Consider the following 17,030-nt stretch of genomic DNA (forward strand, 5'->3'; position numbering starts at 1 on the left):
TATCATAGAGTTGAGAACCGTCGAGATGGCGCATATCTGGGTGTCCCAGTCATTTAAACCCCCCGGGCGGAATCCCGCCCACTGAATGCATTCAATAGCTGCCTACAAATCCCTTCCTATCCCCTTGTTCATTGCCTATTGCCCCAAGGTGACTCGTACGCAGTCGGAACTAGCGCCGTCAAGGACTACCCTTTGTTTCCGCTCTGAATGAAAGTCTTCAACCCAATTTATTACGCCCTTGTTTATACGCGTGACCTTTGATTTATGAATAACTTTACCATGAGGAATCTTATCAAATACCTTTTGAAAATCTTAAAAGATCGCATCAACTGGCCAACCTGTTTCACACGATTAAAATAAGTCATGTGTAAATAATCCTAATTAGGTCTTATATGAGCGATTTTCCTGAATTCGTGTTGATTTTTTCTTAAAAAGTTAGTGTCATCAAGGTATATCATTCCTGACAATTATGCGCTCTAAAGTTTTGCTACAGATGAAATTGAGAGATATAGGTCTGTAATTACTGGGGTCCTCCCTGGCACCACTTTTAAAAATAGGCATTATTTGCGCGGTTTTCTAAATTTCAGGGACTAAGCACTCTGTGAGGGATTTGTTAAATATAAATTCGAAGCAAGGAGCTAAATGTTTTATCACCATAGCTGGTGTATTTTCGTGATGCAGGGATTTATTGGATTTAATGTCTTTGAGCAATTTGATAATTCCTTTTTGGTTGCTGTTATTATTTCCATTGGTTGAGTATGTTTTATTTCTTGGAGATATGTGGTGGCAACATCGTTTGTGAAAACGTTTTGGGAGAATGGATTAGAAATGTTAGCTTTTCCCTCCCTGAAAGTATGAATGATGTTGCTACAACCCCTTGAGCAAGACACGGTTTGTTTACTCCCTTTTACTTCTCTAACATATGACCAGAAAGCTTTAGGGTCAGTGTCAAAATACTCGTAAAGTACTTTACGTTTAAACTCTAGTAAGGCGCTACGCAATTGCGTTTTGGTTTCAACTTTAGACGATCTATACATGTCCTATAAATGTCTATTCTCCGAATATGATGTGTTCACGGCTATGAGGAGAGAAGTAGTGCGATAAAACATCACGCGTGAGTTCGGGTGATTGTTGAATTATGACGTCGTTTAAGTTCGAGTGAAGGCTAGGTGAGAGACCAAAAAGGGGTATTTTAATGACGAGACATTTGGTAAGATGCCTAGGGATAAACATGATGTGAGGAACTCGGAATGGCTATCATATTGGGCTACTTTATATGCATTTATGCGGAATTGGCGCAGCAAATATGGGAAGTGGTTAGGGTAATTCATTGGAAAGGCAGGGAATTATATAAAGGTAGAGAAAAAAGGAAACAGCGGTGAAGGAAAAAGAACAGAACACTCAAGGCGACGATGCGACGGCAGGCAAACAGGAACAGATGACATGATGAAGGTGAAGAAATATTTTATCAGCTATATTAGCCAAAAATAAAAATATCTTCGAAATGGAACGCTCTTCGGTGACGCACAAATATAAAAAAAACACAAATGTAGATTTTTAAAACATAGAATCTTTCAAAGAAAGAACACTCACATATGTAGTTTTCACGTTTCAACGGCACGACCGTCGTCATCAGAATAACGTTCTCGTGGAAGAGCTGAGAGAGCATGTGCGGGCGGAGGCTGAGGGAGGAAGATGTAAGGGACCAATAGGAAATGAACAACGGGGAGGGAGGGGATATGTAGGCAGCTATTTGATTCATTCGGTGGCCTTGGTGGAGCCCGGGAGGGCTTAAATGACTGGGACACCCAGATATGCGCCATCTCGCGGGTTCTAAACTCTATGCTATTTGCAGATTTGGGAAGTTACACGAGCTTTTGTTTGCCTGAAGTTCTGGGTGAAATATGAAAAAAAATGCGGTAACGAAGGATCATTCTTCATCATGACAATGCAAGCTCATGCAGTTCGGCTGAAAAAACTACCTATTTCACTGGTCAAAATGTCAAATTGATGGGTCATCCTACGTATAGCATTGATTTAGCCCCAAATGACTTCTTTTAATTCCTGGTTATTCAGTAAAAGTTGCGTGGCCAACGTTTTCCGGCGCCTGAAGAAGCCGTTCATTGAATTAAAACTATGTTTTGGAGTTACTTCAATCGGAGAGGTAAAAGGTTACGAAAATTGGTTCGAGCACCAGTAAAAGTGTATTGATTATCATTGAGAATACATCGGGAAACAATATATCCATTTGCAACAATAAATTACTGTCTTTTCAACGTAAGGCTGAGAATGTAAATAGTTACCCTCCAATATCTTATCCACGATAGAAGTTTCAGGTTTTGTTTTGAAAAGAATCATTTCTCCGTTAGACCAAAAAAGAGGTTGACATAGAAAGGGTTGAACCTACCATCCATGGTACGAGCCTTAATTTATAAGTAGAATTTGTAATTAAAAGAAAAGAAATCTGGGGTACGAATGAATTCAGAAAGGCAAAGGGGATATTCGGTGCATGGAATGTGTGGCTTAGGGCGTTAATATTGGCAGGAGAAGAGGCCCTCTGAGTGAAGAAAAGCTGCATAACGGTAGCGGGTATCGATGGCATTATAATATCGGTATTTGGAAGAAGGGTGGTTGATTTTAGACTTTCCAGGAAAATATATGTATCTCTAATAAATGATGGTTGGAAGTGGACTATCGGCTGAAGGTAGTGGTCTACAAATGCAGACATTCTTTTCATCGTGGAGTTGCAGGAGGATAATATTGGGTGACCGAGATGGTCAGGTTTATGGACTCTTGGAGGGAAATTAAAATGAATCGAGCGTTCATGGAAAGGGGAAATGAGGTATATGTCTTTAGTAGATAAACCTTAATTGGGCCCGTTGGATACCAGAAATTTAATGAGTTCCTCCTAAAGTACGGAATTTGGATCTTTTGGTCATTGCCGTTTAGTAGAGGTATCGTAAATTTTTGTATTGATCTCCATTATGTAATCCATCTGTGATTAGAACCATCACCGCCAAGGCTTTTTCAGTTACAATAATGACTATATCTGGATAATTGATTATTTTCTTAAAGACAGAGGATTAAGGGTGGATAAAGGATTTAGAGACTTGGTGAGCCCCCGCCCGGCAAGTGGAAAAATCCGAAGCAGTCGTCAGTTGGCTTCGTGACGCGGCGGGAGAAAGGTACGACGCCGGTATTAAAAAGCTGGTTACAAGGATGAAAAAAGTGATTGACCGTCAAGGCAACTATGTAGAAAAATAACTAAAGGCTCAACCCTTCGTATCGTATAGGTATTGATAACATGACAGTGTACATCTCGATTACTGAAAATTTGGCGTTAAATTATTGGACGACCAATGCCAAAGTTTAGTGCTTGCTTGCAAAGACTGTCAAAGACGGCATCGCGATGATTACCCATTACCCTTACAACCCCAGCGCAGCACCAGTGGGCAATTTATATTCCCAAAAGTGAAAATCTCCCTCCGAAAAAGTGAAGTTAAAAAAAGAGGCGTTGTTGACAAGCAGTCAGCGGACGAGAAATGAAATTTAGAAGTTAAAGTTATTGAATGCCAGCGGGGGCAATCTAAGGTTTGGATATGATATTCCGAGCTTTCCCTTGCAAAGTTAACGTAATGCACCCCGAAACGAATGAAAGTGAAAAGTAATTTGAGGAAGAATTTACGGGAAGTCTCGTGGCAATGTCGCGTGTGAATTCTGCAGAAATAGCCGGTACTGCAGCCTTAGTCAGCCAATGTTGATCCAACATTACAAATATATCTACATCTGCATCTATATCAATACCATGCGAGCAACCAAAAAGGTGTGTTGCAGGGGGCGCAGCACCAGGCGGAAAGGGTAAGGGATGAGGGGGTTAGGGTTTTTCAAATGGATGGGGAAAGGTGGAGTGAACCAGCAATAAATAAATAAATAAATATATATATATAGTCGGTTTAGTAGGTAATGGTAGAGTTCACCCAGTACTAACCCCTACACGGCGTGTGAAGTTCACACATCAGGGTAGGGGGGCCAGTTCCTTTCCCTGTGCCGGTTATGGTTTCCCAGGTAGATCTGGTGCCCGAAAAATCACAAAGCTTGGGTGGAGCTGCAGGTGCCCAGAAGGCCTTGCCCGGGAAAAGAACCCGGGACCCTCTGATCAGCAGTCCAACGCTCTACCCCCTGGACTAGTATATATATATATATATATATATATATATATATATATATATATATATATTACATACACACACACTCACACTCGTATAACCATACGCAGTCCCAACCTTGTAGGTTAATACTTATTGTGTGGAACTGACTCCTGGGTGATTTCGATTACGAGCATTCTGGTCTCTTAGTGTTCTTGGAAAAAATGAAATTTAAAACCTTGCCGTCTTGCAGCATATCTCTCTAATTTTATATTCGTGATCCCTCCGCCCGTAATACGTTGGGTTTCGTATTATGTTCTTGATGTCTTCGGAAAAGGACCCATTTTAAATGATTTAAATAAGTTTAATCTATATTGTATACGCTGCTGTGTAAGAGAATCCCAGCTTAAATTTTCTAGCAAAGTAGTGACACTACTACGTTGGACATAACAACGTTTGACTAATCTAGCCCCCCTCCGCTGAACTCGATCTAATTCCGAAATCAATTTTATCACTTGAGGATCCCATATACTGGCAACATACTCTAGATGGGGCCTGACTAGGGCAAGAAAGCATCGTTCCTTCACTTTTTCGTCGCATTTTTATGCAAAGTTATGCACTGATACAGAATAAGTAGTGTATCCGTCCCTGAGCACGACAAACCCCCACTTATCCCTGAAATACTGATGCAGAATAAGTGGTACCCAATGGTTCTCTACGGCTGATTTTGTCTAAGACTATTGGTGAATCCCCATTCACGTGAACGACCAAAACTTTATTGCTTTTTAATATCTTTCGTAAACGTTTTTTTCCGTGTCCCTTCTGATTGAAAATTTGCGCTTTTGTCTTCATACAGTGCCTTGATAATTTAATGGGCCACGACCCACATAAAAATGCCGCTGCATGTGTTGATGACAATTTAGTCTCGTCAAAAACTTTTGAAGGAGCACTTATGTCATTTCGACAAAATACTAACCAAACTTAAGGCGGACAACTTATCGCTCAGCTCCGAGAAATCTTACTTTTATCGTTCTAAAGTGCCTTTCCTCGGACAGCTTACTTGCCAGGGAATTTTCCCTAATCCAACGATGTTGGAAGCCATCTAATATTTCCCTGCCCCAAAAAACCCAAAGCAGCTTAAGAGTTTCTCGAGAGTAATTATTATGCACGTTTTGTACGATTATTACTGCCTACTCAAACCACTCTAGGTACTACACAGGAAACACACGAAATAGAAATGGACTGAAACCCATCAGATCGCTTTCACAGCTATCAAAAACGCATTTTGAGTGTTTTGGTATTCCAATAACCGTTTTTTTTCAAGTCTATGTATTTGCAAACCGACGCTAGCAACCGAGATGTGGGCGCAGTTTTGTAGCAGAGGATGAGCAACGAAATGGAATATTCTGTAGGTTTTCTCAACAGAGTGTTAAAAGAGGCAGAGATAACGTGTTAGACCACGGAAACAAAACGCTGGCCATCAATTGGCCACCACGCAGTCTATGAACCCTGGTACTGAGTCCAAAATCAATGACCGTAACCGATCATTAAGATCTAACATTTTAAAAAATGTGCAATTTAAATAATTGTCGTTTGTCTCGGTTGGTACTGTATTTGCAATATTATTATTTTAAGATTGAATACCTCGTTGTGAGCGTTTAAAAAAAAATCCAGGCTTCCCTAGCCTTATAAAATGTGGATTTTCAGAGGGCCGGACGTTTGCGCTAGACGAATTTTACATTTTGGAAATCAATTTAAAATATTCGTCTTTCGTGATTGAAAAGTTTCACGACCTATCCGAATTACGGAGTGCCAACAAAGAAATAGACATATTTAGTTACATCCAGGAAGCCCTCGAGGCTACCAACCCTGATTTCGAGCCAATCTGCCGGATAATCATACTTTCCGAAATTAGTGATAATGTGTTACCTCGTCTAATGAGCAATGAAATAAACACAGGGAAATGGGAACCGCAGATCTGGGTTCCTTGAGTATTGAGATGCGGTGCAAAATAAAACGGTTCACATCAAGTATGGCCACTGTGGCGTTAAAAAAAACCACCGCAATACTAACAGAAAGATTCTATAGGCGTAAAATACGTTAGGATATCGAACTGTGTTAAGCGACGCGGGCCAGAGCACAAGATATTCCAACCGTCAATTTCACGGTCCTGTTGTCCCTTTGATCCCCGATGGACCTTGGGATATGTATGCGGACCATACAAATATATGTGGCCATGGCTCACCCAGGTCATATCTGAAAATAAATAATTTTCGATGAAATTCGTGATTTTTCAAAATACGCCACCGTTTGCCCAATAAGCCAATCTAGTGTCTCGAGCTGTTTCAAACACATATTCAAAGGTTGTTGTGCCTTTTTGCGGCGTGCCAAAAAGAGTACCCTCAAAAGGCACCAAATTCACAAGTAGGCGTTGCGAGAAGAATTGCAGTGGGCAAGTGGACGTGCAAGTAGCTTATTCTTCCATTTGTGATCCTCAATTAAACTCCAGTGAGCGAGTCATGAGGGATTTGTCCTGGTTCTTTCGAGTTTATTGTAAATGACAGCCCAAAAGCTAGTCCGGACCACTCCCATCGATAAATAAATGTTTTAATCTAGTCACCCACGAATGTACAAATTTGACACCCCAGAATTTGACACTTCAGATGGGCGGCTCCGAAAAAACTCCTGGATGACAATAATCTCTCGGAAAAGAAGGAATCGCTTCTTGAGGTATTAATGCATATTGCGATGTAAGAGATCTCATACGCCATCAGAAGAATAAGATGCAGAAGTGTTATGCAATAGACAATATCCTGCGATGAACTCTTCAGGAGTCCAGAATAGAATTAAAACATTGTCCCAAGTTTTTTCACCTTAAAACTGGAACTTTTTACACTTAATTAACATCCGGCTTAAATTCTTGTTGAATATATGTTTGCCAAGTATAAATCGAGTGAAAAATCTAAGTTAATCAGGTTAGATTGGGATAGACAGGGATAGTTTATATAGTATTATCAAAACTGGGGAAAAGTTTTCCACCAAAAATTTCTGTTAGTGAGAATGTGCACGCCACCTTTTTATTTAAATTTTTGCGGGAAAAGTAAGACACGTTTTGTAATATTTAATTAGTGTGTACCCAATATTACATATCCAAATATTTTCTTGGCAACAAAATTTTACCTAAGCGATATTTAACTTGATCAGAAATATTTCTCAGTAAACATTGACTGGCAACATGCAGGGTTTGTCCGGAAAATAAGTGTATTGAGCTCAGGAAAAAAAATTTATTACACTTTTACATATCTTAAGCTAATATTCCTCAAAATAGGACCCTTGTGAGTCGATACACTTGTTCCAGCGGCGTTCCCATTCCTGGAACGCTCCCGCGAAGGCATCATCGCGAACCTCTCGAAGACTCGTCGTCGACCTCTTCTCTGCCCTCCACGAACATCTTGTGCCACCGAAAGATCATGTTTCTGGATATGGCTGACTCCCCGTAAGCCTGGTTAATCATACCGACAGTTTCGGTAGACGATTTCCCAAGCTTTACCGCAAATTTGATGGAATAACGCTGCTCCAAAAACTTCGGCATCGCGTTCCCTGACGTGGGTCGAAGCGTGGAGGTTCGCGTTAACAGAGCTCCTCACTACACCACAGCTTAGAGCCGACTGCCTTTTTCAGCGTCGCTTGCCAACATACCCCCCTCCAATCGCAGCCCGTCAGAGTGGTGCTGGGCGCGCCTGGAGCAGCGCGCCCAGCCCAAGAGTCAGTACACTTATTTTCCGGACGAACCCTGTATTATTGGTTTTATGGCAGGTAGTCCGCAAGTTGCCAAGACCAAAAATTAATTTTTACGTTTCCTGTCACTCAATGAAATTTACAAAAAAAGAGTTATAGATTATTTAATGAGAGAGAAACTAAACTTGAGAATATTTAATTTAATGTTGAGAAACAAATGAAGGATAGGTTTTTACGTTACTTGCGGAAACAAAATGTTTTATTTTTGCGAAGTTAAATAATAAAGTGAGAATAGGAAGACTTATTTAAAGCTGATTTTGAACTTTAAAAGTAGATTAAAATTTTGTACACATGGCAATTAAAATTTTTTACAATGCCAAATCTAATCATAGATTTTCTTGTACGTTAGTTGCTAATTTAAATATATAAATGAGATAAAAACCTTCGTGATATTTTTATATTTGTAACTTATAGAATGCACTTTAGTGTAAAATAAGTCGGAACTTATATATTTCTGATGGTTAATTTGGGTACATTATATACCTCTAACCTGTGAAAGGGAGAGGAATTTATAACCAATCGGCAACCATTTCCATCTCTAAGAAAATGTTGGCAAAAAGGGCAAACTACATAAAAGAAGTAGATATAAATATTACGACTCAACGTTCCACTAATGTTTAGGCTTTTGCCAACTTATATTCTATGCGACCTTTCTTTGGTCTTACATGCATTTCTTAAAATAGAATGAAATTAGGGTAAGTGGATTTTATCTCACAAAAATGATAAAATATCAGTGACAAAATTTTAATTCTGCTAATCAAAGCATTATCTAAAGTTGCAATAGGATAAGAATGGTTTATTTGAAAAAAATTCGATCTGCTAGCAACAGATGCTTCATAAATGAAATATATTTAAGAATTCTTTTTAAGTTATTAACATGGAAACGAGAACTAAGATAGCAAATGGATTTACTATGTGAATGTACCCGATAAGTAATATTTTAATAAAACATACTCATAAATTACCATAAAACAAAAAAATTAGATATCACATATACGAATACGAAAAACGAATAATGAAAAAATATTTGTGTATGAAAAAAATAATATAACATTAAAAAAAATAATCTTAAACTTATATCGCAGGAAAATTTTCTTCATCTAACAGCGGTAAGAGAAAAATTAATAATTCATTTTCAGCTTTAAAAAATAAATATATTTAGTTGTTTCAGTAATTAATTTCTATTGTCAATGCATGTTATCTCTATTCCGTCAAATCAAGCATCACGCAAAGCAAAACCATTATAACCGGAATATTTTTTATACTAATTCAGTGGCGTATGAGACCATAAAGTAGACATCTGTACATCCAGTAATTTTTCCTGGTTATACTTTGCAAGTGTGATAGTGAAATTATTGAACGAAACAATTAATTTATTGCCGATCTTGGATTGAAAAAAGTGTATTTTTTTGGAAAATAATGCAAAAGAATGGAAATTCAAAGAATTGAGTCAATATGAGGGCATAATTCATACATCTCGAGTCGACAAAGAACTAGGTTAACTCCCAGTGCTTGCATCTTTGAACCCGATCGTTCTATGGCACGTTGTACATTCAATCCTGTATTCTGTACATTCAATTGTACTCTGAACCACTATCTATTTCAGCAATAAAATCAATGGAATGCACAGACCGTGAAGCAGTTGGCTTCTTATTCTCCTATCTTTTAGCGCAAAGGAGGCTCTCTCATACATCATTCGGAATGTGGGCACGTATATCTTTGAGCCCCGATTTGAAACCCTCTCTAATAGAAAAGGAGAGCCTCCGCCACCGCCTTTCTCAGATAGGACCGCACCGGTTAGTCCCGACTCTTGTTATACACGCTGGAATCCTTCGAGGAAGCGAATGGATCCGTCACTAGGCGAGAAATTCACGCTGTCTCCTACTCGACCACCCACTTTTGCTTTGGCACCAGGGATATCCTGTGGAAACTCCTTGGTGGTACATGTTTCCAAGGTAAATGACTCCTATTTACATAACACCTACCACGCCCTTGAACAGTGGAATTCGAAAGCACAAAAGTAAGCTAAAAAGCCTCATAAGTATGATAGTAAATAGACTATGGTGTAAATTAAATTTAAAGAATAAGGTGTGAAAAATAAAGTTCAATCATATTCACGAGAAGGAGGAATTCATGTAAAATAGATACTAATTAGCCAATTGACTACATAGAATGAATGTGTAAGCAATAAAAATTTTGAGGGCACCAATGTTCGATTTCAATATTTTGAGTTAGAAAAATTAAAGTAGCACACAATGAAAATATTTTTATTTTTTTAATAATAGGTGATTACTTTGTTAAAATTTATCCTATGCCTCGAGAAGTTAAAAATGATACAAAGAGACCTTGATTGAGAAGGGTTGAAAATATTTATTCAGACGGAAAGCTATGGAGAGAAATTATACACCGGCCTTAAACATCTCATGATGAAGTACGCCGAGGAGGCAACAGTTTAACATCCCACCCGAAGGGCGGCCAACTCCATTAGAAGCGCTCTCCACATGACCTTAGGTTAGGCTTCTGGAAATACATCTCTCAAAGTTTTTCTCGTAACTTCTCAATTAAAAGAAAATATATGCAGTAGTACCAAGAATTAGTGTACCACATTATTTTCACAGCGATCGGTACCGAAATATTAAAAGCATTCTGTGAAGAATGTATAACAATGACTATATTTTACAAGCATATTTATCAATAGGTTAGATAATTAATTCTAAACATAAATTTGAATTCATAACTACGGGACCTCATAACGCAAGGCTGTGATTATTCAGTATAGTGCTAATTCAATGCCCAAGCACACCTGTAAAACACTCATGCATTGTTGGTGCATAATCAACAGATGAGGGAATAGAAAAAAAGTAGCAGAAATAAATGGAAATTTAAGAGTCAACGGTAATTATGGCAACTGTCATTGAACGGAATAAACTCTTAATCCTAAGACACGACTCTTAATTTTAAACTTAACATGTATGTGGATTATAAAATGTTTATATTTTAATCATTATATGGTTTTTTACGCATATTTGGGGATAAGTTCATGGAATGGATAGTATTTAAATTATTGTGCTAGATATTGTACATTCGTGGGTGCTAATATGTTTTAAATATTTACTTCTCTTAATTATCTCTTATTTCAGCAAACTATTAATATTGTGTGACAACTTTAGTTGTCATCTGACAAACATTCTTGATAAAGAACTTCATGGAATGATTGGTTATGCACATTAATCACGTATTGATGGAAATTATGAATTTACATGTATATTTGTAAGTATACAGTATACTGAAATATTACCCAACGTAGTAACCAAATAGAATGGATGCATTTTTTCAAATTACCCAGGGCGCTTTTCTATAATCATTAATTTCTTCTTTAGAAAGTACTTGAGGAAACTATCGAAATTATGATTTTTTTCGTAAAAAATACTTGTTCTTATATAAAAGAAATTGAGGTAACTCAATGTTTTAAACTAATTACATGTTCACATTAAACATAAAAGACCAAGATGAGTGCCTTATACGGAAGGCACGCACATAAAACAAAGAATGGATCTCCTATCCATACAATCTTCTCCTATTTTCTGCAGTTCATACATTATTTTTCCCAATCACCTTACTAATGCCATGCCAGAACACTATACACCTATACGGTCATTGCGAGTCGCCGTTCAAGTCACGGGCAATTCTCCGGGCACCATCAGCTCCACCCAAGCTGTGTGATTTTTCAGGTACCAGATCTTCCTGGGAAACCATAACCGGCAGGGGGAAAGGAACTTGCCCCCCTACCCTGATGTGTGAATTTCACATGCCGTCGGGCTTAGTACTAGGTGCACTCTACCATCACCTACCAAACCGACATATATATATATATATATATATATATATATATATATATATATATATATATATATATATATACATTCAAACACGAAATCCCGCCAAACGGCGAATAAATACTCATATATACAGAAACATATATAAGGAAAAGGGATAGGAACACGTATAAAGGACGAACACAATAGAGGTGGGGAAGGCGGAATCGAACGGATCACAAGAGTAAAAATATTTCCTCAACCGGGACTCGAACACCGGATCTTTCCACTTGCCGGGCGGATGCTCTTAACCACTTGAGCTATCGAGGATATGTAATTTACCCTGAGATCCGTGGGTCTTATATGTCGCCAAGCGCCCCGATTCTTTAGCCAAGAGATGGCGTCAGGGGGCTGTTTCACCCACCAAAGGAGAAATAGACAATACACAAGAGGAAAGGTAGGTGGTTAGAATTCATACAACATCATACAGGAAAAGAACAGTGAGTTTCGTGGCACGCATAGCCAGAAGAAAGAGATGAGCCACATTGGCCAAATACACATTCAAACACGAAATCCCGCCAAACGGCGAATAAATACTCATATATACAGAAACATATATAAGGAAAAGGGATAGGAACACGTATTAAGGACGAACACATTGTGTTCGAACATATTGTGTTCGTCCTTTATACGTGTTCCTATCCCTTTTCCTTATATATGTTTCTGTATATATGAGTATATATATATATATATATATATATATATATATATATACATATATGGGTCGCGGTAGCCCAGGGTGTAGAGCGTTGGACTACTGACCGTAGGGTCCCGGGTTCGATTCCCGGGCAAGGCACTCTGGGCACCTGCAGCTCCACCCAAGCTATGTGATTTTTCGGGTACCAGGTCTTCCTGGGAAACCTTAATCCGCACAGGGAAAGGAACTGGCCCCCCTACCCTGATGTGTGAATTTCACACGCAGTCGGGCTTAGTACTGGGTGACCTATGCCATCACCTACCAAACCGACATTCGGGTTACGACAGCCGTGCTGTCGAAACGTCAAATAACAAATTGTGAGTGTCCTTTCTTTGTGTCTCTATATTCTAAAAATCTACACCTGTGTTTATATATATTTGTGCGTCGCCGAAGAGCGTTCCATTTCGAAGATATTTTATATATCTCATACATATATATATATATATATATATATATATATATATATATATATATATATATATATATATATATATATATATATATATATATATATATATATATATATATATATATATATATATATATATATATACACACACACACACACACTCACAAGGTAAACATAATTATTAGCAGAAAATATTCATATCCATTAATAGCAATATCAGATTGCGTTTCAACAGGACCAATTCGTATATGACATTTTTTAGTTTAACTGAAAAATATTAAATACTCTTTAACGACAGTGATGATTACTTCCATTCATATTTTCATCAGCTTAACTCGGTTACTTATTCCCTTTGCTCTTCAAATATTTTAATTTCAGTAATATTTTTAACAAATGCCATATTTCACATGCCCAATTATAGAAAAATTCATAGAATTTTTTTAAATCTTTGAATCATGCGCAAAATAAATTTGTGGATGCATTAACAATAGTTATAAATTTTTTCATGTGTATTTAATTTTTTTATTGCAACTATATTTAATTTCATTTACAGACCAAAAGCATTTGATGCTTCCATCTGGGGATCTCTATGTTCTGAATGCAAATCCTTCGGATGGATACAGTAGCTACAGATGCCGAACCTTGCATAAATTGACGGGAATAACTCAAGAAAGTTCTACAGCTGGAAAGGTGGTGGTCACAGGTAAGCCTTAAGCACTTTTTAAGTACTTCTGCTTATTTTTCTCTCTTTTTGAGTGGTTGGTAAATCATGATAACAGGCTCTTTGAAAAAAAGGTAGATATCACTGCGTTAAAATAAAACATACATTGTTTTATAAATTAATATAAATCTAGAACAGTTTTTGCGAACTATTTCATTGCTAAGGCACTATAATTTCTACGAATTGACATGACACCACGATTTTTTTTAACCCTTTCTCTGTCAACATTATAATTTGAATGAAGCGCCTTTTCCAGTAATGTCTCTTCACTTTAATTTCCCCACCGTAGCTTCGGTGTCTATCTTTTTTTAAATGCCAACTTTTTCAATAATAATTGCACACGGTGAAATAATTCCCATTACATGAAATAATTAGTCTGTGTTTATGTCAAACATTTTAATTTTTAGGAGGGAGCATTTACTTGTAAATTTGAATCATACACTGATGAAAAAATTATAATATAAATAAAGCATAAAAAGGTAAGTAATTTTGGCACCATGCTTTATCGCATACATCAGGTTTTTGAAGGACAAATTATTGATTTAGCAACCAATTGATCCCCACAGAGTTCCCACCCATTCCTGATATTTCTCTACCATATCGTTTTTATTGGTTTTATGGCAGGATTGTTCGAATGCAGTAATTCGTCTCTCATATTAAGCATAATGGGGAATTTCGGCTGTTTTAGACAGTACTGTCCTTTCGCCGGCTAGTTTTTGCCAATGTTTGTAGGCACTCCAAATTTGTAATCATTAGCTACCGTACTCCTAAAGGTGCAAATGAACTCCTCCTTTGGGTATCCTCTATGGTAACCACTATTATTTGTATTTGTGAATAATTATTCACTGATTCTAATGAACATCCCATAAAGAAAATCAATATTTACTAAATCACATAGATTTTCACTACCATGCCTTGTTATGCAATAATAAAATGCAAAACCTTCACTGTTATTGCCACCACTTCATGCATTGTGTCTATTAGGTCATAATTACTATTAGAATTCTCGGTCTAACCCTTTCTTTCTCTTTACTAATTCACTCGTCTCATGTTTCTGTTTGCAACGTATTGATAATTCAATTCTCATCCTTTTCCTCATTATTCATTACACTATTACTCTTACAAATTTGGACCATAGTTTTCCGACTTACAAGGATATAGGCTTAGGATTTTGTGTAAATGCTAAATGCACAATATTTATTGAGATTGCGTGTGTCGTTGTCTTGAGTGTGCCTGTTAGTTCACCAAATAGTACGGTTATCGCATCAATTATATTATTATTACAATTATATTAATTGCTCAATTATCGATTACTATGCCAGATTTGTGAGATAGCTAATTCTGTGCGCACCTGTACCTCCACTATCATTTTATCGGATTTTTAAGCTATTTTTACGAAACTATGCGCCTATTTTTTAACTTTTTTTTGATAGGAATAAAAGTAAATATTTTACAATTACTATAAGTGCAACGCATTGGTCATATGTTCAATTCCAGTTCAATGTTATCAATTTCCATATATAGTTAATAAAACGACCCACGGTGGAGTATGCGTGATAGTAGGTTCTTGCACACAGAATATTATGTTCAAATTGATTTTTGTCCTCCCACATCTAATTATTCCAAATAAAAAGATTTTGTACTTGTGAGCATTTTGGTGGAATTTTGTGAAAAATTACAGTTTTTTTATTATGAATACATAATTTATAATTAATTAGACTTGCAAAAGCCTGAAACCGGAGTGTTTACTACTTTTCCTTAAATTCTATCCAAATGGCCATTGAATTAAATTATACTTTGGGTTGAACGATGCAATAGAGATTATTGGTTTTTAAAGGACCAATATATGTAAATTATTAATTACCCACCCCATGGAAAGGAAATGCATGAGGCAATGTATTTTTGTTCACATTTTTCTGTGTGTGCGTGAAATTACAAAATATATTACTCAGAGCAACTGTAAGCTTTTGCTAGTCAGTTATTATAACATAATGCGTTTTATTTAGCTATTTCAAATCCATTTGCTTCGCATATCGTTTAGAATATGACTTCTATAACTTAAGCTGTGCGGTTGGCTACATTTCACTATTTGTCTATCTGAGATTACGTTTTCTATCTGCCGAGTATTTGAAAGTCATTCCTATGATGGAAACTAGGAACTGTTTCGTAAACATGTCAAACACTACAGGAAAATTAAGTCTGCCAATTAAGCGGGCCAGATGTGTATGCAGTAATCAGATGTTAACATCATAGAGAATATGAAATCTGACTGAATCGCCAAAAACTCAGAATGATGACTTACGTCTATCTTCTTAGCTTACGAATTACATTTTTTGATTTGAATCGGAAGAACATTTGAATATTCTATTCAAGTTATGTAAATTTAACTCTGGAGGGTTTTAACTGGGGCATTGCTTCTGCATGCATCATTCTATCACTTCAGATAAACAGCAAAAAAGCGCTTCTACGTCTTACTAAGTGCCTTGAACTTGTAAAAGTCGTAGGATCGGAAAGTTTTACTCCCTCCTAAGATCATCCTATTTTCCTCATAATCGATGGATATATGTATATCTCGTTTTACGCAGATATGGTGGGCTATTTGCGCAATAGTATATCTATATATAGTTATATACATAGTCATTCCTAAACTATTTTCGAAACTTCCTCCTTCTATTGCCATTAATTCATTTAACCATGCTTTTATGTGAGAGCTGCGTTTTATTTCATGTGCACCAAGTATGACACTCACCTCAAACTCTCATTCGGTGTAGAGCGTACTATTATTTGAGTTCTAAGAGGTCACCTAGAATAACCCGAATAGGTTGGAGGCAATGGCTCCATGCACGAAGGAATAGGAGTAGAGAAAAATGGAAATGTTTAGAGCATAAAGGTGAATATTTCAAGGGAAGTGAAAAAATGTTCGTGGTATGTGTATGGATGAAGGGACGCTGTAAGCGGTGGAGAAAGAGCGGAGCGAAGGGCGGAGCATAGGACGGAGCATTGTCCACTCAAGAAGCTGGAGATAAATGCAAAGATATCCAAGATGCCACGGCGTCGAGGAATTTGAAACAGGAGGAAAAGCGATACTTTGAAATGATCCTCTTCCATCGTATCCATAGTTGCATCCGTCCCCTGAATATTGATGTCGACACCCAAGCTCTGGGATGTCATCATAAATGCATGGCGCACGTACTCAACCACAAGTACCCTTGAATTCTTGGTTTACACCACCGGTCAATGATTGCTATGGATAAATATGTGCCAACATCCTGGCGTATTTTCATGAAATAAAGATATTGTAAATATTTTGCAATCTGTGACATAGATCTCCCCTGTTAACAACCTGGTGGTAATTTTGCAAGCCACGTTGTAATAAAGTGAAGTG

The 17,030-nt window shown here is 37.3% G+C and overlaps 1 protein-coding gene across 3 annotated transcripts in view; it reads left to right on the top strand.

Moving 5' to 3' along the window:
• LOC139685726 (cell adhesion molecule Dscam1-like) overlaps positions 1-17,030 on the top strand; it is a 561,630-nt gene that overhangs the window by 270,133 nt on the left and 274,467 nt on the right. For all 3 annotated transcript variants that reach the window (XM_071582767.1, XM_071582766.1, XM_071582768.1), the window contains exon 4: positions 13,478-13,627. In XM_071582767.1, coding sequence (XP_071438868.1) covers positions 13,478-13,627 — 150 coding nt within the window. The remainder of the gene's footprint in view (positions 1-13,477; positions 13,628-17,030) is intronic.

Source organism: Hetaerina americana, unplaced genomic scaffold (genome assembly GCF_022747635.1).
Source record: "Hetaerina americana unplaced genomic scaffold, ioHetAmer1.1.p SCAF_12, whole genome shotgun sequence".
NCBI classification, from domain to species: Eukaryota; Metazoa; Arthropoda; class Insecta; order Odonata; family Calopterygidae; genus Hetaerina; species Hetaerina americana.